General features: G+C 44.1%; 1 protein-coding gene across 3 annotated transcripts in view; it reads left to right on the top strand.

Annotated features, from left to right (window-relative positions):
- The window catches only part of SEMA6A (semaphorin 6A), a 196,816-nt gene extending 191,892 nt beyond the window's left edge, over positions 1-4,924 (top strand). For all 3 annotated transcript variants that reach the window (XM_084833924.1, XM_084833923.1, XM_084833925.1), the window contains one exon: positions 674-4,924. In XM_084833924.1, coding sequence (XP_084690050.1) covers positions 674-1,863 — 1,190 coding nt within the window. In that variant the 3' untranslated portion in view covers positions 1,864-4,924. The remainder of the gene's footprint in view (positions 1-673) is intronic.
- Positions 4,925-16,736: the final 11,812 nt, after the last annotated feature.

Genomic DNA, 16,736 nt, shown 5'->3' with positions numbered 1-16,736 from the left:
CAAAAGACACTTGAAATGGGGGTGAGTTTTCTTTAAAGTAAAACAAACTAAAACTTTTACCAGAGTTCAACTCAGAGTTCAGAGTTCATTTCAGACACTCTGCAGTAGGGATTTCCTTCTCCTCCTCCTAGGACCCAAAGAACAATATGATTCTATCAAGCAGAGGCTGGACAGCCATCTGTCAGGGATGTTGTAGCTGCAGCCTGCACAGCCTGCACTGAGTAGGGGGTTAAACAAGATGATCTCTAAGATCCCTTCCAACTCTGTGATTCTAACTCGCTGTGTGTGTACAAGGGCTTTGGGGTTACTTCTTAAACAGCAACCAAACATGCACATGGCAGACCATTTTTGAAGCAGGGACGTTTAAGGAATGGTTTGTGATTGTGGCATGGGGGGAAACATCCAAAAATCGCATTGGACATGCCTCAGTAGCCCTTTGACTCCCTTGGCCAGTTATTGGATAGTAGAGTAGCGCTCCATATTAGGGCAGTCCAGAGCCACTATGGCCACACCAGGGTACCTTTGAAGTGTTTGCAGTCAAAAAGAGTTATTTTAAGATGGTTACAGAACAGAGGAGCCACATCTAGTGAGTGCCTTGAAGCTGATTGATTCTGATCATGACCATTTCCCCCCCTGTACTTTTCTGCTTACCACTTTGTGATATTTGTTGCAGGAGTGATTCGGGAGAGTTATCTCAAGGGGCATGATCAGCTGGTGCCTGTCACCCTCCTGGCCATTGCAGTCATTCTTGCCTTTGTCATGGGGGCTGTCTTCTCGGGGATCATAGTCTACTGCGTCTGTGACCATCGGCGCAGAGATGTGACCATTGTGCAGAGAAAGGAGAAAGAGCTGTCCCAATCCCGCCGGGGCTCCATGAGCAGCGTCACCAAGCTCAGCGGCCTCTTTGGAGATACTCAGTCCAAAGAGCCCAAGCCAGAAGCCATTCTCACTCCACTGATGCACAATGGCAAACTCACCACCCCAGGCAGCACAGCCAAGATGCTCATCAAAGCTGACCAACATCACCTGGACTTGGCTGCTCTCCCAACCCCAGAATCCACCCCAACGCTTCAGCAGAAGAGGAAGCCCAGCCGTGGCAGCAGAGACTGGGAGAGAAACCAGAACCTTATCAACGCCTGCACAAAAGATATCCCCCCTATGGCATCCCCTGTGATCCCCACAGACCTGCCTCTCAGGGCTTCTCCCAGCCACATCCCAAGCGTTGTAGTCCTGCCCATCTCTCAGCAAGGCTATCAGCATGAGTATGTTGACCAGCCGAAAATGAGTGACGTGGCACAGATGGCTATGGAGGACCAAAACGCCACCCTTGAGTACAAAACCATCAAAGAGCATCTCAGCGGCAAAAGCCCCAACCATGGGGTGAACCTGGTGGAAAACCTGGATAGCATGCCCCCAAAAGTACCCCAGAGGGAAGCCTCCCTGGGCCCGCCTGGGTCCTCTCTTGCTCAGAGCAGTCTGGGCAAGCGATTGGAAATGCATTCTTCTGCTTATAACGTGGACTACAAGAGAAACTACCCTACGAACTCGCTTACGAGAAATCACCAGACTTCGACTCTCAAAAGAAATAATACTAATTCTTCTAATTCCTCCCACCTTTCGAGAAATCAGAGCTTTGGCAGGGGAGACAACCCCCCTCCTGCCCCACAGAGGGTGGACTCTATACAAGTCCATGCTGCTCAGGGTCAGACCGTGACTGTATCTAGGCAGCCCAGTCTCACCACATACAACTCGCTGACAAGATCAGGGTTGAAACGCACACCATCGTTAAAGCCAGATGTACCCCCCAAACCTTCTTTTTCCCCTCTTTCAGCATCCATGAAGGCTAATGATGCATGTACATAATCACCGTGGGGTGGGGGGGACAGCAGGTGACCAGAGTATGCCCTTAAAGCCAGTGTTGGGCACCCGCAATGCTAGTTTCAACTGATCAGGAAGCTGCTAAGCCTGAGGATGTATTGCTCTCTGGGAAAAGTGGAATATTTTTTAACAATCGGGCCATGCAATCCATGGTTTGCCACCATAGGACCCACCCCCACGATGCAACAGTTCTCTACTCAACAGACTAACCACAAACATTGAGCCAAAAGCACACACATGAATAATGACTGTGATACTTCACTCTCAACTGCACAGTGCATCCCAGAACTGGGAAATGAGTACTTTGAAAGCAAAAGGAATGGGGAGAAGAACAACCAACAGCAACAACAACAAAAGGATTCATTGATTAAGCTAACTCTAACTGAACTGTGGCAGATGTTTACTATGTGCAGGTACTGTGAAATGCCCATCAGTGTTACAGCCATTTGGTTATAGCAGATTGCCATGTTGGGCAACAACTCTGTCATAGGTTTCTGCTACTCTTCTCTTTTAATAACATGTGACTGTTAACGCAAGTAACTCCTGTTATTTATTGTTCATCCTTTTTGTCTTTTTTTTTTTAATTCCTAAGAAAATTACTTCCGATTACCATCATATGAGCAGCTCTCTCCAGAAGGAAAAAAACAAAATTCATTGAAAATTATGCCTATTTAACATGAAACCCATTAACTGGAGTAATTAAAACTCTTTTTATTTTTCCAATAAATTCACTGAGTTAAATAAGTTGAAGGTGGAATTCTGAACTTTGTGTTTGGACTCTCTGATCTCTTTCTGGAAAACCAAAAAAGGGAAGGGGAGTATTTATTTCAGAGTGAGTTAATTTTGCTGTCTGGCCTTCCAGCTTCTGTGGCAGGCAGCAAAGAAGCAAACCACCCACCCACCCCTGTCCCCCAAATCCCCTTCCTAGACTAACATCCTGCAGAGGAGGCTCTTTGAAAGCTGCACGCCTCTGCCCCATTGCTGTGAACATGGCTTTTTGTCAGTAGCTAATACTTTCTGTGAAGGCACCAGCTTGTTCTCTGCCATCTCATTTCACCCTTGCATGTGAGATGGCAAACAAAAATCCACAAACAGTGTGGACTCATTCATATGCTGGCTTCTGCCATGCATAGCTTATGGTCTTACTGCACGGGGTGGGGGTGGGTGGGGGGGATTGGTTTTTTGTTTTGTGGGAATACATCTGTGAATAACCTTTCTTCTTCCACATGTAAATTTGTGCCTTACACCCTCAGTTGTGTATATTTGTGAGCTGTAGTATGTACAACCTTGCCCCCTCTCTTTGGAATAAATCAGATACTCATTTTTCTCCCTCCTCAATTTCTGCCATGGAGAACTGGAGGATGCGTAGTTCAAGGAAGAATGCTGTGGTTACTGTAATAATACCGCTCTGGCCCACAAGAAGACAGGGTGGCAACAATACCACATTGCTTCATTTTGACTTCCTAGTTGTGCCCATTTTGGTCCTCTAATCACCCTTGGGCTACAGTGGCAGTATACATGCTGTATTGTGGGCAGCGTTTCCTTCTACCTGCATATTTTCATATCATTTAAGCATAGTGATGCATTCTTATTCATAACCAGCAAAGAAGTCATGAATGGACTCTCACCAAGTCTGGTGTGTCCGCTGGAGTCGAGCACTATGTGCAGTTAGCTGTCTGGCAGAAAGACCCCAGGCACACATGTGTAGCGCATGTACAGCACATGAAGTGAAATGGAAATGAGTATAAAGCAGGCTGGCTCCTGCTGTTTCTGAATAACTGCTACGATAAGGCAAACCCAGAAGGATGCTGTGTAACCCTTTTTTTAAAGGAGGAAATCCAACTTCGATTTAATTTGTTCCCATTTGTTGGGTGGGGGGGAAACGTGTGGGTGCACAGAGTGTGTGTGGAGATGTATGTTTTGACAATGTCTCAGTCATTTGTGCACAAGTATAGATTTGGTTTTTAATCTGTCGTTATAACTGTGTCAACATGCTGTAGCAAAAAAAGGGGGGGATGTGTGTGTTTCATATTGCCTGGACAGAATGTTTGGGAAGAAGGGTGTTGTTTTTTCAGTGTGGATTTCGGTGGGGGGGGGACATTTTTTAAAGAGAAGAATTTTTATACTTCATTTGGATTTATTTTGCTGGATTTTGGAAGTGGGGCATTTGGTTTTTGCATTTTCAAAAAAAAAGGAAAGTCTTCAAGTTGGTTAGCAGCACATAGGTGGTTGTTTAGAAAAACTGGATGATCGAAACCAAAGTGTGTAACAAGGGTGCTTGCATATTCTCTCCTTTCATCGCCACCTCCGTCCCTGAACTGGTTTGTTCACCATTAGTGAACTATGCATACTATTGTCAAAGCAATGCTTCTGTTAGGGATTTCGTTTTATATTGTTGTTTTTCTAATTCCTTCCTAAGCTGCAGGTGTCAGGGGAATCATCAGGAAACAAAAAGGAAGAAGGCAGTTTTTTCCTTCCAAGCTCAACCCCCTGGAGTTCCAAAGGGCACAGTGCCCCCTTGCTACATCTTAGCAAAGCATTCTGTCATAATGTAGAAATGAATAATAACTGCAGCTTTGTACAGGGATCTGCCTTTGTAATGTACATCACGCCAACGACTGGGTTGACCTTGAGATGCCCATTTTGTACTCGTGTGTGTTTTTTCTGTTCAGATGCTTCCTTTTCTTAACCTCCCCCCGCCCCAGCACACACACACACACACACACACTCACATACCACTTTCCACCCCTTTGCGTGAAGAGGTTCTTAGACCTACGTGTGCCTTTGCTTTCCACCCTTGCTATACACTGGTAGACACAACAAAGTCAGATTCTCATTTGTTGTAAAGATGTAAAATATTGTGATGTCACCAACTTCCCTTCATCTCCACAACTCCCTAACATCTGATTCACAATTTAATGTATGTTGTAAAAAACAAAACAAAAAGGAAAGGCAAAAAAAGATTTTAAAAACAGAAACAGAAAAAAAAACCAAGGGAAGGAAAAAAGGTCTCTTGATGACATAAAGTAATAAAACCAGACTGTTCTACCTTAAATTTTGTCTCCTGGTTCTTCTTTCTTTATTACTACTAAAAGAACATAAATTGGAAAACACTGCAGATTTTTTTTAAAAAAGTAGGTGCCAGTAATGAATATCATTGTCAGCTCTGTCACAGAAGAACGGCTTACAGCAAAATCCTCGGGTCTACTGTGCATGGAAAAAAGTGCATAGAATGAGATACGTTTGTACTCTTGCAGCTTCACAGGTCAGGGCGTTTGCACAATGCAAATGTTGCACTAATCAAATAGGCAGTACAACAAAAGCAAGGAGGGCTAAGCACAGTCTTGCCAATATTGACAGGAATAGGGATTCATTGGAAAAACTTGTTAACAAAAGGAGTTAAACAGTTGTAAAAGCCAAAACAAAGACAAAAAAGACAGTTGTGACAATGTTTATGCTTCCCGACTGATGCATTTCGAAATGTCTCTTCATCAAAGGAAATTATTATTAACATCCAAACAATGCTTACAACTCCTGGCTTCTATCTCATATTTGGAAGATCCATGTGTGAGTTGGAAGCCAGGAGTTCTAAGCATTGTTTGGAAGTTAAAAAGAATTGCACTTGAGACAAGAGACATTCTTGAAACGTGTTGGGAACCATAAATGTATTAACCCCAAAACACAGGGGACACAATGTCACACAGAGACCAGGAAACTCACTGACAGAATTGGACACTGCTAGAGCCCTTACCAGTCAATGTCCGCAAATCACAAGTGGACAGAGAAAGGATAGTGGGCGAGAATCATACAAAACAAATGCCCACGAAGTGCCAAGACACAGCATGTTGACTACCAATAGTTTGCCAATTAGCTTTCACTTGTCCTAGTGCAGTGGTCATCATCTGCAAGCATCCATGGAATCAAGCAACCATGGTTCACCAGTTGCCGTGTTCACCAGGAAAGTCCACCAATGTGATATCAGTTGGACCTAGGAGACATTTTTTTCAAATCTTTGCTCACCCACAGACTCGCCAAGTAACCTTCAAAGAAGTCACTGTAACCTTCAGAGAATAGTTTTGAAAATCCAATGAGGTTGTAAAATGCTTTATGGCACATGCTAGAGAAATGATTAATAAAAGGACCCCAACCTTTGTTTACAGGAAAGCAATTACAAATTTTATCACACGTTTGCTTGCTCACACCATCACCATGCATTTACCTATTGCATGCCTTCCTATTGATTTCACTATCTTGCATTTAAGGCAAGGTTTGATAGAAAACAAATCAAAGGCCAAGACTCTGGTTTGTAGTCACATGAGATACTACAGACAGGTCATTTGTAGATGTGTAATGTCAAGGGGGAGTATTTTAAATGATGAGGGTCCCCAGTTTTCACATGGCTGGTAGATATGTATCAAAGTTTACAGTCCTGATTAAATTGCTGTAATCCAACACTTTTGCCCCCCCTCCCCCCCAAAAGTGCTACTGATCAGCTAAAGAAAATGAATGTCCATGGATAAATGGAATGAATAAACTTCTCATTAATTCCAGTTATGTTAACCACTTTTTAAATGTCACTTCAGGAAAACACGTTTTTTACCATTGGCCTGATCCAAAAATCCATGGAAGCACTTATATACATACAGAGCAATGAGGAAGTGTACGTTGAGGCTATTACAGCACCAACATTCTACTCAGAAAAGAGCCGATGGCCATTTTCTGCATACCTGCAGCTTCCCTTTTTCAAGGGCAGTTCCACACAGAGCACCACTGTTTGTTTGTTTTCAAGGCTGCCCATGCAAGTTTTCATACTGAAATTTAGTAAGCAAAAAGTGACATTCAGATAGTAAATAGCTACTTAAATTCACCTTGATTTGGAAAAGTTTTATTCTTTACCTGCCATTTTGCTCCATGTTTACTGAATACACTTGTCATATAATAGACACTTAAGTACTTCTGTGTTGGACCAGTCTTGGACCAGATTTGTGACATGTAAAATTGCCTGTAGAGATTTCTACCAAGACAACTTATTGTTTACCTGAAATTAAACTGAACAGTGATTTCAGACATGCAGTTGTCATAGTATGGTCTAGACTTTGAGGAGCACCATATATACCAAAACCTACTTTGTAATAGTTAAGGGCACAGTAGGTTTCACTGCTGAGAACCTCTGCTTCCCCAATGCCTCATAAATACCATCAATTTATGTTCATAGCATTCCAAATTATCTGCATAGTTTCATATGTTCAGAACTATGTGATTGAGGAAAAAAAATGTTATGGTTCCAGAATGCTGCCTATCTCCAGAGGTGATGTTAATGTTGCCGTAACTGTGGCAAGCAAGCAAAAGTGCACTTCCATAAATATCTCAAATTCATATTGTATTATCTTCTGTATTATGATTGTTACCTTGAAGGCTTCCAAATCTGTACAAGACTGGGTTTGTCTTCCTTCAACACCCTTTGTGTATATTATTATCTTTAATGGGGGTTGTTTTCTGGCTCTCTCCAGATGTAGCCTTTAGAATCTAAAGTTTAGATATTAAAGGAAAAACAGTAGGCTAGATCACAGATGCTCAATTTGGGAAGGACTTCAAAAAGCCAGCACGTTTTTACAAGGGTCATGGGCAGAAGCCAACAACAACTGCATAGGCGGAGAAAGATACATTGAGACCCTCAAGTGGCCATCCTCAAGGTAAGAATCTCTGACATAGATATGTAGCTTAAAGGCACATTTGCCTTTTATGTGAGTACTTAATGCTGTCAACTGTGCAGCACTTTTATTTCACAGTCCTACTAGATGCAAGCACTTCTATCCAAGCAGTATATTCAAGACCAAATCCACTCTTAATTCAGTGTCCACAATCAATTAGAAGTCTTACCATTCATACTCTGTGTCATTGTTCATCTGGATTATACGTCACTTTCGCTAGATACTTTAAAACATGCATGACTTTCAAATCCTCTGTGTTTACCAAACACTGTCCCCTTTGGAACAGATAAAGAGAACAGCCAAATATTTGCTATCGTAGCGAGTTCCTGGACTCTTTCAGAACTGGGATGATGTCTTTTGTTTTGGAAAGAAATGAGAAGTTCATTTGGAGAAGTCTCAAAATTCCAAAAAAAATGATTAAACAAACGGTTTTCAGCCGTTGTGCAGAGTGTAATGCAGAAACAATGTCAGTGAAACCGATGCCAGTAAAAATGCCAGCTTTGTAATGACACTAAGCTGCTTCACACAGTGCCAATCTACATGAATGGCACTCATGTTTATTTTATTGTGCAGAGGTGTTGGGAAGAAATGCAGCTGGCCCACACTACCATGGGTACCTACCGAACACTTACAGGGGAATAAATATGTGCTGTATCTGCCTTACACATAATGCCTGCTGTGAAGTAACTGTGATTGGCTAGCCAGCCAGGAACACTGCTGCTAGAGCTAATAGGGAAGGAGGAGCAATGGTGCAGCCAGGCAGTTTCAGACCTCAGACTTTCTGCTCTTATGAGAGGGCCTCATTTTAGATGGCCATATCTTGCTTCAGCTGTGAACCACACAACATTTCTTTGCACCCACCCCCACTGCCATTCCATGCTTTACAGCTGCCTCTACATTCCTGATCTCTTCAAGCAGGGTGGTGTACCCCTTTCAGCCCAAGGGCCAAATTCCATTGTAGAGTAGTTGTCAAGGTCCCAATTCCAGTGGTGAGCAGTGCCAAAGGCAAAAGGGCGGCTGGGGTGGGGGGGGGGAGATGACAACAAGAAATACTAGCATATTTTACTGTAAAGTTCTTACTGCCTGTAACAGCCTCAGGAGAGGTATTTCAACCTTTTTGGATGGGGGGGAAATCTGCACAAAAGCCAGGACACCACCAAACTATCAGTGGTTGGTGGAAAGAGGAAGGAGGCATGGCCACCTGAGGAACCTAGGAGGGCCAGTTTGGGACCCTAGGAGGGCTGGGTTTGGGACTGAAGTTCCCCACCTGAGGGTGGTTAGAGTGAGAAATGAAATGTTTGCCAGACCTGATAAAAAAGCAATACTCTTGAGTATGCTTCACCTTTTAAACTCACTGAAATCATAACATCATAATGACTACAGGGCTAAAATGAAGTTTGCTTCTGATGTGAAATGCATTTCTACAACAAAACACCATTTTGTTGTAGAAAACACTTTTAAAAACTAAAAATAGTAAAAATGAGCATCTATAACCATGTACATGCCCAGTCAGCTGCCCCCTAACTATAACATTTTTTAAAAGAAAATAAAGAGAGGGTACTGAGGTGAGCTGCATCAGCCTCTGTGGGCCCTGGCTTGCCATGTTGGCCCAGGTGTTGACACCAGGACTGTTTGCGGCTGCTGCCCCATCTCCTGCTGCTGTCTGGGTGGTCATTTGGGCCCCCCTGGGCTGTGGGGCCCTGGATTTCAGCTTCAAAGTCCAGTGTTAGCTGCACCACTGAAGAGGACACCAGGACCCAGGGAAAGCATCACTATTTTCTGCTCTGGTGGAGGGGAGCACAGCTGTTTGTAAAGGTGGTCTATGCAAGGTGGGGCTAATGGGTGACAGTGACGTGACCTCTGCTCTTTATTATGGAGCCTATTCTCCATTCGGCTTGTGGGACAGATTAGAGTGGAGAAAGGCCAATCGTTGCATCCACTAACTTTGTATAATGCGAAGCACCCTGGAGAGTATTACCAAGAGAGTTCCCTGGGTGCCAATTTCAAGAACAGACAGGCCTGGCATCTGCACCTGGCATCCTAAGCCAAAGGTTGGGAATCCAGCAAGGCCCTCAATCCTGACCCCTAACCCTGGGCTTTACACATTGGGCAACTGGGTCTGCAAGCCTCCATTTTAATTTCCTCAATGCCCCAGAACATTATAGGAAATTAAAATGGCAGCATTGGGCTGTCACTGCCAGATTTTATTTTAAATTATTTTTTACCACCTTTAAGGGTAGAACCCTTTCACAAAGACTAAGGGGCCCATAACATAATAGGGGGCCGTCTAATGGGCATTTTGTCCAGGGCCCTCTCAAATATGAAGTCAGACTTGATAATGGAAATGGACAGATCCTATCTACCTTTTAGTAAGAAATTCATGTCTAAGTCACAGCCCTGCCTTTTGTGAGAAAAGGCCAACTTCACAGTCAAAGCCAGCCTTCTTCTCCAACGACTGTTCTGAAAACATCATCTGTAGGGACACTGGTATTGTCTAGAGAGACTTTCATTTATCCTGAAAATGGTCTATAGGCATACTTAGTAAGTTGTTAATTTACATGGACATGCATATCACATACATGTAAACCAAACACATACCTGAGGGATCTTTTGGCATTGAACTCTGGGTGCTTAGGAAAACCTGATCCCCCCAAAAAGTTGAGAGAGTCAGAGACCACAACAAGGTCTTTGAAAGCAAATCTTTGATTTCTTAAAGAAGAATTTAAAATGAATTAAAATCACACATCAGGGGAATTAGAACTATGCATACATTTGGGGAATTAGAATCATACATTAACACTCAAAAGGTTAAAAGACAAGCATTTAAAGCCAATAGTGAAGTACACTGGGATGCATAGAAAAGTGTGTGTGTGTGTGTGTGTGTGTGTGTAGAAAAGGGGAGAAAGTGGGGGGGAGGAACTTTCAGCTTGGGATGATTTGAATGAGGGAGTAACAGACTGTTGCGGGGCGGGGGGGTTGAGAGAGAGCGTTTTAGAGCAAATCCAGGGTTTGGGGAGAAAGTGGATGGAGAAAGAGCTAAAGCCTAGGAGTCTTGGAGTTTGGTATTGGGTGGAATATGGGGCCGCGGTGGCTTAGTGGTTAAGACGCTGAACTGCAGACTGGAAGGTCGGCAGGTCAGCAGTTCGAGACCCGAGTGCCGCGTGACAAGAGTGAGCTCCCGTCTTCAGTCCCAGCTCCTGCCAACCTAGCAGTTCGAAAGCAAGAAATTGCAAGTAGATAAATAGTTACCACCTCGGCGGGAAAGGTAACAGCGTTCCGTGCACCTCGGTGTTCAGTCATGCCGGCCACATGACCACGGAAGCATCTTCGGACAGCGCTGGCTCATCGGCTTAGAAACAGGGATGAGCACCGCACCCTAGAGTCGGACACGACTGCTTGGGGACACCTTTACCTTTTACCTTTTATTGGGTGGAATACTAGGAAAAGGGAAGAAAAGAGAGAAGGGGAAGAAATGATGCAAGGATTTACCTCTCATCTGCTGGCTTGCGAAGTGATAGGAAGCTCTGTTGAGTTCCTTCTCTGGGAAAGAAGGGGGGAAAGAAGGGAGGAAAAGGGGTGGTGCTCTTCTGAGCAGAAAGGATGGAAGGAGTCACCTTCTTTCCCTCGCTGCTGTTTTATGAATTTGGGGAATATGGACTTGAGCACACTCCGGGAGAGAGCGCAGGACAGGAAGGCCTGGCATGCTATGGTCCATGGGGTCACGAAGAGTCGGATACGACTGAACAACAACAATTTATCCTTCTCTCAGGATGTAATAATCAGAATGAAACAAAACAAATCTTTCTTTCAAGATTACTCAAGGATGTCGGAAAATGGATTTTTAGGTGTCATACATTAAGGGAAGAAAGAAGGCAATGGGATTCTCTTTCTTTTCTGATGGGAGTTGATGGGTGCAGATTTCTGGCTTTCACAGGTCCAGGTGAGCAAGATAGCCAGGTGACAAAAGAGGCATGTAGGCATGTTTGCTTCACAATATTGGGTTCCTTACAGCTTTAAAGGGCATTGAATTCTTTATTTTTCTTTTTATTTCACTTAAACAGGAAGGTTAGAAATCAGCATAAGATATTTTCATGGTGGGGGCTTCTGTAGTTGTTGTCCTGAGGCAAGACCTGAAATATGCAAGTGTTAACTGAGGAATTAAGGCGATCAGAGCACAGTGGCTGGCCAGAAAGTTTATGCAAGAAGTCTGCATCTCCTCTTGGGTTGTGCAGTGCCTTAACATCCTATGGGACCTGTTTTTCTGCCCTTCTCCAAGACCAAAAAACCTTAGTCTCCATCCAGATACAGGCCACATTTTCCCAGATCAGCAGAATTTTGGGATACTTCATAACAAAGTGGAGGAATAAATGAGGAAGCAAAAGAACATGCATGATTAAATATGAAGCATTTTCCTCTGTTAAAACCTAGAAGGATGTCACCTCACAGACTCTAATATCCAGCAGTACTGTGCTGGATTAATTCTTCTGGTTTGGCTAGGTGGGGCGAAGGAGCCAGTAAGAGGAAAGCCATAGTGCTTTGAGCTTTTTAATCAATCCAATGGCATAAGATCCATTGTATTAATGGTCATCATGATATCCTCATTTGCAATCTCATTTTGAAATATGAAAGCTCATTGCAAAACAGCATGCATCTGCATAATATACTGTGCTATTAACAGACCAAAACTGCTTTATTTAAAGAAATCCTAGTTCAGTGGGTTGTCTCCAATTGTGTCTGTCCACCAGTGGAACAGGCATCACTGGTAGAACGGATTCTGCCTCCTCCCCCCCCCCCCGCACCCTCTATGTATGCCCCAGATCTGCCCTAGAGGTTTGGGAGACCCTCCGGAGCAAATCTGGAGGGGAAATGGGGAGTTGCAGTGGGGAGGAATGCAAGGGGCAGTCCCACTGTGTGAGTGGAAGTCTGTTCCCATGATGTTGGATGGAATCCATTGGGTCCTTTTCTGGAACCCTTGCAATTATGAGTATTTACCCAAGTAATCATCAGAGATGTAAACATGATTGCGTAGTAACCAATCTGCAAGCATTAATCAACTAAGTCCTTTCTGGATAGCTCAGCAGTAATTTTGGAATTCAGAAAGGTAGATTGGTCTGCTTTAATCCAGAAGGAGAGCCATGTTGGGTCTGATGTAGTAAAAACAACAAAGAGTCTTGTAGCACCTTACAGATTTATTGTGGCATAACTTGTCATGGTCCACTTTGTCAGATGCATGAAGTGTTATTCTCAGTTAGTAGATGTGTATTTTTGGGAGAAGAACTACAGTGGGAGACTCCAGCATTAAAATTATCAGCAAATATAATTCTATTCATTTAGATATTGATCATTATGGAATTATAGATTTCTCACCCTTTACAGGGATTACATTGGCAAGGCAAAGCAAAGCTGGGACAAGTATTAGTACCAATTACTGCCATTCTGAGTTATCACTTTTTTCTTGATGCATTTGAGCATCTCATAGGAATGTTGGGCACTTACTAGTTCTTGCATTTATGGACTTTTGGCCCCACTGTTTACAATTTTCTATGTACCAATATATCTACCCACTGAGAATAACACTCAGTTCCACTAGGTTTCCTGAAGCCAACAGAGTGGGATCTATTCCACAAAAGCTCATGATCCCATAAATCTGTTAGTCTTTAAGTGTCACGAGGCTGTTGCTTTGGTTCACCTAAGCACAGATACTGATACAGAAAAACCAATAGAAAGATGTCACCAAAGCATGGATCAACATTCAAGATGCATCAATACAAATCTTCCTTCTGATGCCTGAAAATGCCATTAGAATATGCATCTATGTAGTGTTGGGAAGGGGAATTGATACAGAAAATACCAAGGTTGAATAGTCACAGTCTGAGTCATTTCTTCTGCTGTCATAGACAATAGTGGCTATTAGGGTCAGGATCTGCAGTTGTCTGGATAACAGCAACAGTATGGTTTAGCGATGGACTTAAAATAGCAGATGTAGACATTCTGAACAATTTAGTAATCTGTCCAGCTATTGGAGAGGAGGGGAAACCTTAGATTCTCTTTTAGCATCTGTCTCATTTGTTGTGCGTGACAATCCTGTTTATTCTGGGAGAAACTTGAATTTGAGGAATGGGGAGACCTAGAAATGCCAACAAATTAATAACATGAAAAACTGTAGCAATCATTCAAGAACTAGTTACCAGCCATAACCAAGTAAGCTAATAATTATCACCCCATCCCTTCCCCCAGTAAAAAGGACAGTGGATATAGGAATTTGTCCAGCACAGTTTCCATTGTCTTACAATGTGCTCTTGCACTTGTTGTTCAGTCATTAAGTTGTGTCCGACTCTTCGTGACCCCATGTCCTGCGCTTAGGGATGGGGGAGAATTTCTCGCCGAAACTTCGGGGGGCTGAGTGCCCCCCCACCCCACCCCGGGATGGGACTTACCTTTCCCAAATGTCCCTCCCGGCGGCGGGTCCCGGCGGCGGTTCGGCAGGTCTTCGACAGGGGCGGGAGCGGCAGCCGGTCTTTCGACCAGCTGCCGCCGCCGCCATTCTGATAAAAGTAAAAAAAAACAACGCCCCCGTGATAGGCTATGTGACGATTAACATAGCCTATCACGGCTAGATTTGCAAAGTCAGCCGTGATAGGCTACGTAAATCGTCACGTAGCCTATCATGGGTGACTTAAAAAAAAAACACGCTTACGGCTAATGGCGGCCCCCATAGGGAGCCGCCATTCGCGTTCCTTATTTGGTCGCTGTAGTCTACGTAAAGATTACGTAGACTACGGCGAAAATAAGGGCAACGCTATTTGCGTTGCCCTTATTTTCGCCGTAGTCTACGTAAAGATTTACGTAGACTACAGCGACCAAATAAGGAACGCGAATGGCGGCTCCCTATGGGGGCTGCCATTTGCGTACGCGCTTTTTTTTTTTTTTTAAGTCACCCATGATAGGCTACGTGACGATTAACGTAGCCTATCACGGCTGACTTTGCAGATCTAGCCATGATAGGCTACGTTAATCGTCACGTAGCCTATCACGGGGGCGTTTTCTTTTTTTTTTACTTTTTATTTCGTGGCCGGGCGAGGCGAGGCGCCTCCCCCCCGGCCTGAATTTCGGCCGGGCGAGGCGGGAAGCCTCCCCCCCGGCCTGAATTTCGGCTGGGCGAGGCGGGAAGCCTCCCCCCCCCGGCCTCAACTTCGGGGGGAGCAGCGAAGCGCCTCCCCCCCACCGCGAAGCAAGCTGCGAGACCAGGTAAGTGGCTTTCATGCACCCCTACTCTGCGCTCTCTCCCGGAGTGTGCTGAAGTCCATATTCATTGCATTAGTGATACTATCTAGCCATCTCATCCTCTGCCGTCCCCTTCTCCTTTTGCCTTCAATCTGTCACAGCATCAGGGTCTTTTCCAGTGACTTTTTTCTTCACATTAGGTGGCCAAAATATTTGAGCTTCAGCTTCAGTATCTGTCCTTCCAATGAGCAGTCAGGGTTGATTTCCTTTAGGATGGACTGATTTGACCTCCTTGCAGTCCAGGGGACTCGTAAGAGTCTTCTCCAGCACCACAGTTCGAAAGCATCCATTCTTCGGCGCTCAGCCTTCCTTATAGTCCAGCTCTCACAGCCATACGTTGCTACTGGGAAAACCATAGCTTTGATTATACAGACCTTTGTCGGCAAGGTGATGTCTGTCTCTGCTTCTTACTATGCTGTCTAGGTTTGCCATAGCTTTCCTCCCAAGGAGCAAGCGTCTTTTAATTTCATGGCTACAGTCACCGTCTGCGGTGATCTTGGAGCCCAAGAAAATAAAATCTGTCACTGCTTCCATTTCTTCCCCTTCTAGATGCCAGGAAGTGATGGGGCCAGATGCCATGGTCTTAGTTTTTTGAATGTTGAGTTTCAGACCAGCTTTTGCACTCTCCACTTTCATCCTCAACAAGAGGCTCTTTAGCTCCTCTTCGCCTTCTGCCATTAGGGTGGTAGGTTGTTGATAATTCTCCCGGCAATTTTAATTCCGACCTGTGATTCATCCAACCCAGCGTTTCTCATGATGTACTCTGCATATAAGTTAAATATGCAGGGCGACAATATACAGCCTTGTCGTACTCCTTTCCCAATTTTGAACCAATCGGTTGTTCCATGTCTGGTTCTTACTGTTGCTTCTTGACCCTCGTACAGGTTTCTCAGGAGGCAGGTAAGGTGGTCTGGTACTCCCACCTCTTTAAGAATTTGCCACAGTTTAGCCACACAATCAAAGGCTTTAGCGTAGTCAATGAAGCAGAAATAGACGTTTTTCTGGAATTCTCTTGCTTTCTCCATGATCCAGTGAATGTTGGCGATTTGATCTCTAGTTTTTCTGCCTCTTTGAAACCCAGCTTGTACTTCCAGTAGTTCTCAGTTCACATACCGCTGAAGCCTAGCTTGTAGGATTTTGAGCATCACCTTGCTGGCATGTGAAATGAGCGCAATGGTATGGCAGTTTGAACACTCCTTGGTATTGCCCTTCTTTGGAATTGGAATGTCTTGTGGCCACTGTTGAGTGTTCCAAATTTGTTGGCATATTGAGTGCAGCACTTTAACAGCATCATCTTTTAGGATTTAAATAGCTCAGCTGGAATACTGTCATCTCCGCTAGCTTTGTTGTTACTAATGCTTCCTAAGGCCCACTTGACTTCACCCTCGAGGATGTCTGCCTTCTTTGTCCTTTATCATGCCCGTCTTTGCACAACACATTCCCTTGAGATCTCCGATTTTCTTGAAAAGATCTCTAGTCTTTCCCATTCTATTGTTTTCCTCGATCTCTTTGCATTGTTCATTTAAGAAGGCCTTCTTGTCTCTCCTTGCTATTCTCTGGAAATCTTCATTCAGTTGGGTATATCTTCCCCTTTCTCCCTTGCTTTTTGCTTCCCTTCTTTCCTCAGCTACTTGTAAAGCCTCATCAGACAGCCACTTGGCTTTCTTGCATTTCTTTTTCTTTGGGATGGATTGAGTTGCTGCCTCCTGAACAATGTTACGGACCTCCGTCCATAGTTCCTCAGGCACTCTGTCTATCAGGTCTAATCCCTTAAATCTATTCCTCACCTCCACTGTATATTCATAAGGGATATGATTTAGGTCATACCTGAGTGGTTTAGTGGTTTTCCCTACGTTCTTCAAT

The sequence above is a fragment of the Heloderma suspectum genome, chromosome 2 (genome assembly GCF_057233095.1).
Source record: "Heloderma suspectum isolate Gila_16-S chromosome 2, 16-S_ref, whole genome shotgun sequence".
NCBI lineage: Eukaryota > Metazoa > Chordata > Lepidosauria > Squamata > Helodermatidae > Heloderma > Heloderma suspectum.
This window is presented reverse-complemented; position numbering and strand designations above follow the sequence as displayed.